Source organism: Cicer arietinum, chromosome 3, assembly GCF_000331145.2.
Source record: "Cicer arietinum cultivar CDC Frontier isolate Library 1 chromosome 3, Cicar.CDCFrontier_v2.0, whole genome shotgun sequence".
Taxonomy (NCBI): Eukaryota; Viridiplantae; Streptophyta; class Magnoliopsida; order Fabales; family Fabaceae; genus Cicer; species Cicer arietinum.
Genome location: NC_021162.2, coordinates 7867836 through 7876535, shown reverse-complemented (window position 1 = coordinate 7876535; position 8700 = coordinate 7867836). Strand labels below are relative to the sequence as shown.

Here is an 8700-nt window from a genome sequence, read left to right as displayed (position 1 = left end):
TTTTTGAATTAAAAACTATCATATGATATATTTTAAATGACGTGATGTACAATCTCACAATACATAACCATCTAGATGCATTATATATTTATATGTTATTAATTAAATTACAAGAATGAATAATTTCAGAGGGTTGAAATTGAATTTTTTAAAGGATTTTATGGCAATTTCATGGATGTTAATCATTCCACATTATTTCATATCATGGTAACATATGTCATATCATTTAAAACATGTCATATTTCGTGAATTGAGCAAAATAGGAGGATCAAAACTGCAATTAAGCCAAAATACTACTATCTTTGTTTTTTTTTTATATTTTTTTTTAATTTATAAGAGACATTTGACTTATAATTTAGTTAACAAAAATTGAACTATTTGATTCATATTATGAAACAAATACATCACTTTTTGTTGACCAAATTTTTACATAAACATCTCTTATAAAAATGATCGGATGGAGTAATTTATAAGAAAAATTTGAAAAATAACTCCACCATAAATATAATTATAAAGTAAACTAAATTTTTCGACCTGAGTTTTAACTTAGTCGGTTGCGACTTGCGAGTTTCTTCTAGAGATATAAAAGAAAACCAAATGATCCGAAAAGTAAAAAAATTTAACATAAACTAATTCAGTCAGTTTGATATTTTTTATGGGTTCGAGTCAAAATCGACACCAGTGAATCTGATCTTTATTGATTTGAATATAGTTTTACGTAATTTAAAATAAATTATTCAATATTCTAATCAAACTATTATCTTTTATCTACACTATGTCAATATTGTGATCTAAAAAAATGTGTTGAATTTAAATGTATTTTAATAATTATATATTATTTTTGTCCTTGTAGTTAAAAAAAATATATGTTTTAATAGTATAAAAATTTTAGTGTTTGAAAAAAATTAGATTTTTAAAACTAAATTTTAATTATTAAAAATATCAACTAAAATTGGATCCATTATCTCTATCTGACAACCTTTATAAAATTGACCTTTATTGATTTGAATATAGCTTCACATAATTTAAAATATTTTGTTTAATATTCAAATCAAATCATTATCTTTTTATAAAAACGAGTTGTGTTTAAATATATTTTAATAATTATTTATTCTTGTAGTTAATAAACTTGTTTTAATAGTATAAAGTTTTAGTGTTTTAAAAAATTAGATTTTTTAAAACCTAATTTTTAATTATTAAAATATCAATTAAAGTTCGATCCACAATCTCTATCTGACTGTCAATATATTTTTGTATATTGAAAATTCTTAGATACAATATAATATTATATTTTTATTTATCAATTAAATTTTTTAAAATTTGGTCATCCCAATTTCTATAATAAAGCTTCGCCACTAGAACTTGACATTATGATCCCGAAAGATTCTCCTGATCAACCATCAATATAGGTGTAAGCACCATCAACGTTTATTTTTATAGACTTATATGTTCAATCTATGCTTTATGATTATGGTTAATCAAGTTCTAATTTAGAACCTTACTCTTCATCTAAAAGATGTGAATAAAGTCAACTTGGCGAGAAATGTAATGTCACAAATCACTTTTAATCATTGTATTTTGGAAGAAAACAAAAAGTTTCGATTTTTCTAAAGCTTTTTTTTTTGAACAAGCCAAAAATAAATATATTCAAGAAATGTTCTAAGCACAAGAAGTGCTTAGAGAAAAAACAAAATAAATTTTACAACGTTTCTACTGTATGATCAAAACAGATCATAAATACAAATTAAATTACTCAAATAAGAAGTAAAACAATTAACCACAAGCGATGTCAATGCACTATAAGGGCTGAGAGCACCATTGGTTATACCCATAACAAAATTCTTTTACATGCAATCTGATCCATCTCCATGCTAAAAGTTTGACATGCTCAATAATAAGATTTGCATTCAAAACATGTGAACGAAAAATCGCCTCATTTCTTAATTTCCAAATTGCCCACATCACCGCAAACCAAATTAAATTAATTACTTGACGCGTTACACGTCCACATAAGAAAAGGCCATCAAATTGGTTAGCGTGGTTGATTGCATCCTTATGAAATACACCAAATAGTGCAAACCAATTCAAAACACCATACCACACGGATCCAAAAAGAGGGCACACAAAGAACAAATGACTGACTATTTCAACTTCCCCACAACCTGCTAGACATTGTTGATCTTCAACAGAAATGATTCCTCGACGAAACAAATTTTCCTTTGTAGGCAACTTATCTTGAAACAACCTCCACATAAATAATGATACTTTTGCTTGGACAAAAGGATGCCACACTAGGTCTTGAAATAGAGGTGTGTTAATACTAGCAAAAAACTCCTTCTGTAGTACATAATATGCCTCTTTTAACGAATATGATACTCCTTGTGTATTGTTCCATGACCACTTATCAGATACATTAACTTGCAAATGAACGTTAGCCAATAAAATCCTACATTGCTCCACTAATTCCTCCTCCCACGCAAACAACTGCCTCCGCCATCTCCACCCATGAATACCCTCCCGTCGCAACATCTCTACCATAACCTCCACATTTTCCTCTTGATGCAAAGACAAATAAAATGACCTACTAAATTTCTCACGCAAGACCCCACCAACCAACCATGGATCCTTCCTAAACAAAGTATTACTCCCATTCCCAATAATTTTAAATAATTATTTTATCAAAACATTCCTCTTCAATACCAACTCTTCCTGCAAAAATATCCTTCCACCACAAAGACCCCCTCGAATTGCCCCCCCTAAATTCCCCAAATTCCACTCCATGTTTATTGATCAACACCTTAACCCAAAGACCCTTTGACTCCGTTTTTAACCTCCAACGCCATTTACCCAATAGAGCTTTATTAAAAAATTTCAAATCTCGGACTCCTAATCCACCCTTCTCTAAAGGCAAACACACCTTCTCCCAATTGACCCAATGAACGTTACTCACTTCCTCATTCCCACCCCAAAGAAATGATTTAAAAATGGATTCAAGTTGATAAATGATACCTGAAAGAGCTTTGAAAAAGGAAAGAAAATAAACTGGCAATGCAGATCAGACAACTTTGAGGAGTACTAAACGGCCACCCATCGACAAAGTTCTAGAATTCCAACCAAACCAACCTATTTCGGATCTTCTCAATAACATGTTTCCAAAACACCTTACGTCGGGGATTATTGCCAATAGGCAACTCCAAATATTTGAATGGGACACATCCCATCTTACAATTAAGAATCTTTGCCGCAGTTTGAAGCCATGAACTGTTAACATTAACACCTGCCAACATACTTTTATGAAAATTAACCTTTAGGCCAAATTGAAGCTCAAACACAACAAATTAGCCTTGATTGCTCTAATATTATCCCAACACTTCTATCCCATTATCAACGTATCATCTGCAAATTGTAATAGAGAGACTGGAAGCTCATTTGAGCCCACCTTAAAACCTTTGAATCGATTGGCTTCCACATAAGCTCTAAAAAGAGCATTCAGACCTTCAACATCTATTAGAAACAAGAACGGAGATAAGGGGTCACCTTGTCTCAACCCCCTCCGCATAGCAAACTCTTTTGTAGGACTCTCATTCACTAGCATAAAAACTGACGCTGAACCAACACATTCTAAAATCCATTTACGCCATTTCTCTAGAAAACCCATCTTTGCCATCACAAGCTCTAGGTAATCCCACTCAACTGAGTCATATGCCTTCTCGAAGTCCACTTTGAACAACATTAACTATTTTTTCTTCTTTTTTGCCTCATCGACCACTTCATTTGCAATTAAAATCTTGTCCCAAATTTGTATGCCTTTAACAAACGCTGGTTGAGATTCAACTATTACAGAACCAATCACCTGACTCAATCTATTCGCCAACACTTTTGACCAAACTTTATACATATACCCCACTAATAAAAGGGGTCTAAAATCAGATAAGACTTGCAGATTGTCTTTTTTTGGAATTAAAACTATGAATGAGCAATTTGATCCTTTTACCAACCTCCCATTCGCATGAAAATCACCTAGAAATCTCATAAAGTCACCTTTTATGTTCTCCCAAAACTTTTTCACAAACCCAAAATGAACCCCATCCGGACTTGGACTTTTGTAGCTGTCACAATCCCACACCGTCTATTTGACTTCCTCTTCGCTAAATCCACCTAATAGTGTTTCAGCTTGCATTAGCGAGAGATAATTAAATTGCATGTTATCCAAACCCATGTGGAAGGATCTGGTGGATTTAAAATGACCTTGAAAATGATTAAACACTGCACTTCTCACTGGCTCCACCCCTTCGACACGCTCACCCCCAACCTCAATACTGAGAATTGAATTACGACGCCTTCTATTGGATACCATACCATGGAAATTTTTTGTGTTTGCATCTCCTTCTCTCAACCATTGCACTCGCGATCGTTGCCACTGAATACTACAATTCAACCGAGACCAGTATAAATTTTAGCTGACAATTGTCTACGCTCTTCAATCTCCAAGTCTGATAGAACACATGATTCTGCTTTAATATCTAACTTATTTAACTCCTCTTTAGCCACCTTTATCTTGTCAAATAGGTTGCTGCAATGTTCCTTATGCCAACTCCTCAAGCGATTTATGATATTTTTCAACTTTTGCTTTAGTACGAAGCCCCCCCAACCCAACACCGTATAATTATCCCATGCCTCCTTAACAAAATCCTTATAACCATCAAATTCCTCCCAACACTTCAACATACGAAAAGGTCTTGGTCCCCAATTATCCCAATCATCACACAAGAATAAGGGACAATGATCTGATAAGCCTCTATCCAACACCCATTGCGAACAATTGGGCCATTGACGACCCCACCTCTTTGATAAAAGAAATCAGTCTAATCTGCTCATGACCGATCCATCCAAATGACACCAAGTAAAAGCTCTACCATTTAAAGGAAAATCAATAAATTCTGATTCCTCAATAAAATTATAAAAACGTAAAATGTCTTCCATTTGGATATACTCACTCCTCATTTTCCTTTCATTTTGCTTCCTAATTGCATTAAAATCTCCACACACACACCAACAACAATCTACATCGTTCTCAACCTTCTCACCTATTATATTCCATAGTTTTCGCCTCTCAATCCTGTCACAAGGTGCATAAACATTTACCACACAAATTTTTTCTCTAGTATCCTTCCATTCCCCCTCCATAACTAATGCATGCTTTAATATATAAGAACTCCACATATCGACCCGCGAGCTATCCCTCAAAGTTAGTATACCTTCGGATCTACCTACTGAGGGTTTGAACGAAAATCCAAACCCTTTTGATCCCCACACATTTTGACACATCTTTTCCTCCAAAACTTCCAATTTCATTTCTTGAACACACACTATATCAAGTTTTTTATTTTTTATTAAACCCTGCAATTCTTTTTTCTTTGCAACACCTCCCATGCCTCTAATATAATAACATAACATCTTCGTTGTCAACCTTACTATCACCATAACATTTTTTTCCAATATTCACTATATCTCTTTTTTCTATTTCCATTAATTTTTTAACTATAATATTTTCCTCCTTTTGTGGATTTAACCCGACTTATTTTACAAAACTTAATACTTCTTTATCCACCTCTGTCGCATCATTATTAAGTAAAGCCAAATTCCTTCAATCTGCCCGAGACAAAGAATCAACCAAACTAGTCGAAGAAGGAACACTTACTTGATTTAATGAAGTGGACAAAGCTATTTGTCTCCTATTCTTTTTTCTGTTGAGCCTTGAACAAAAGTCTCTCACTCGGTTGATGCTCTGGTAGTCTAGCTATTTGTTTCAAAGATAAAAATTCTCTATATTGACTTTTTAGAAAATTCTCTTTCGAATTGTCATTTTTCGGTGAACTTTCATTCTATATAATGCTACATGGCTTTCCAACAGGCTCTCTAGACCCCATTATGTTTAACATGTTGCTAAGCCCACCCCACCATGAATAAGGCCCGCGCTACTAGCGCCTATTCGCGATCCAATATCACAAGTTTGCTTCCTCAAACTACCTTCATGAGTTGCTTCATCAATTTGGAAATCAATAAATTCTCTCTCCACATTAAATGGAATTGGTTCATGTTGACCAAGTCCAATGGGTCGCTCCATGCCACTCTCAATTTGAATCAACGAATCTGCATGTCTCCCAATAAATTTATAATCGCCTCCTGTAATACCTCAATTTTGTTCGAATAATTAAAAATTATTATTAGCGGTTAATAATTAGAAATATATCAAAATGAGTATTTTACAATTAAACTTAAATATATACCAATTTTTTAAATAATATAAAAAAAATATAAAAAAATTGAATTGCAACAACTCATTTGTTTTTTTTCATTTTTACTATTTAACCTGACAACACATTCCAACATTATAGGCTGTAAGCCAACCCATCAATCCTCAGCTAAGTCCTTTCAAAATCTAACACACCTTCTTCTTTCTTATGCTTCCTTCTTCACACACATCAACACAACCTCCTGCCAAAAAACCAACTTTTATTTTCTTTATATTATCAACATCCTTTGTAAATATACTAGAAACCAATATAGGTTACTTTTAACATTTGTGTAATAAAGGACAGAAAAAATTATTTCCCTAATAGTACATTGCTTAAGATTTGTTGCAAAACCAATGTAAAATCCAGCTAAAATTAGTACGAAAGATCTAGAACTCAAGTTTATCTAATAAAAAAAACATTCACTGGTTTACCTATAAATTGATGAAAAAATCAAGAAAGAAAAAAAAACCGGAAAAGCACTCAAAAAGAAAAGGAAGAAAATAGGCAGGGTAATAGGAGAAAACAAAACAAACAGAATTAAGAAGGATTAAGGTATTTGTTTTCATTTTACAAGTTGTATTCATTACTGAAATTAGTATATCAATTGAGTTGTTAATCAAGAAAATAAAATATGTAGTTGCTATACAAACCTGCCATCGTTGTTGGCCATAAGAATCAAATCTTCCACTGACTCTCAGTGTTTTTTTTTTCCTTCTGTGAGATGGCTTATTTTTACTTCTTTCATGTTTGGCCGCGTCTGTCCTTTTTCTGCATTCCTTCTCTTTCAGAGGCGCTTATGTTTGTTTTAGGGTACGATTTGCCTTGCCTTTTCATTTATTAAATTAGGTTAGTTTTTAGTAACTTCCTTGACCAAATCCTGATCACTTATTTTAATCTATTCTGTATTAGGTTAGTTTTTAAATTAGGGTTATATATTTATTAAATTTACTAAAATAGACTAAATTTATTAAATTAGGTTAGTTATATATTTTTGGCATATATTTATTATTTTTCCTGTTGATTTATTTTTTATATATTTATTACTTTTCTGATATTTTTTATGGTTATATATAATTTTTTTTTTGGAATTTTTAGGTCATTGGTCTTTTATAAGTTTTATGTTTTTTTAGCATTTTCTTTTTATTTTTTTTTTTTAAATAAGTCTTATTTTTATATTAAATTCAACTAATTTTATAATAAATATTAAATCTGCTAAATGTATAAATAAAATTTTTTAAAAGTTGATTCGATGTATTGCCTTTTAACTTATTAGTTGTCAGGACACAAGTTGTACAACTTGATAGTTCTAAAATTCATTTTTATAAATAAGATAATTTAAAATCATTTTATTTTATTTTTGTGACAGTTTATTTGAGTTGGTAAGACACAAGTTGTACTACTTAGTGGTCTTGAAACTCTATTTTAAAAATAATAAAATATTCTTAAGAAGGTTAAATTAGATGTGATATCTTTTTACTCCTTGAGTTTTGAGACACGAGTTGTACAACTCGATCGTCTTAAAACTCATATTTTAAAATAATTATTCAAATCAAACAAGTTTTTTTTTTTATGTTCGTCAATTTTTTTTTTTAAATAACAAAATACAATTTATTTAAAAGCAATCAACACATCCACATTTTCTACCAAGAACTACGTAACTTTGATTTCTCCATCGCACCGAGAGATACGTAGAAGCATGATCACACTCTTGTCAAGCACACTAATAAAAACTTTCTTTTTTGTTCTACTATTTTTTAACACACTTTTATCTCAAAAATCACATTTATAAAAACATTTTATATTCATATTTAATAATAAAGAGGAATAAATATATATTTAAGTTGATATAATTTTGCACAATTAATTAAAGGTAACCGTGTTTTAACGGATGTCGTAGGGTGCTAATACCTTCCCTACGCATAATCGACTCCCGAACTCAAAATCTGGTTTCAAAGACCATTTTTACATTTTTAAGGGTTTTCCAATATTTTCCCTATTTTAAATTAAATTTTGGTGGCGACTCCATTAAATTCGATGAAAACTCGAAATTTTAGGCCGCGACAGCTGGCGACTCTCCTTGGGATATTTCGAGAGTCAAGCCTAAAAATTAATTGTGCATAATTTTTTAACCTTTTTCTATATTTGTTTGTTTTTCATTTTCATTTTCTTTATGTGTTTTTATTTCTTAATAAGTATTAGTTGACATTATAATATTATTTTAGGCTAGTAGATTATTTTTTATTTTATTTTATGTTATTTATTTATTTATTATATGTATATATGTTTTGTTAGTATTATGGAGTTATTGAATTATGCTTATTTAGCACCTACACTTTTACTAAGACACACACTTATGAGTGGAACCTTCTACCCGGGTTTGAACAAAACTTAAGCTTAGTTT

At 31.2% G+C, this 8700-nt stretch overlaps 1 protein-coding gene and 1 long non-coding RNA gene across 2 annotated transcripts in view; both read right to left on the bottom strand.

Annotated features, from left to right (window-relative positions):
• Positions 1–1797: 1797 nt before the first annotated feature.
• LOC101494040 (uncharacterized) lies at positions 1798–2538 on the bottom strand. Its single transcript, XM_004514360.1, has one exon. It carries the CDS (start codon positions 2536–2538, stop codon positions 1798–1800), a length of 741 nt encoding a protein of 246 aa, XP_004514417.1.
• A 3710-nt stretch (positions 2539–6248) lies between these two features.
• The window catches only part of LOC140919510 (uncharacterized), a 14466-nt gene continuing 12014 nt past the window's right edge, over positions 6249–8700 (bottom strand). The window contains exon 2 of the long non-coding RNA XR_012162133.1: positions 6249–6498. This is a non-coding gene — a long non-coding RNA (uncharacterized lncRNA). The remainder of the gene's footprint in view (positions 6499–8700) is intronic.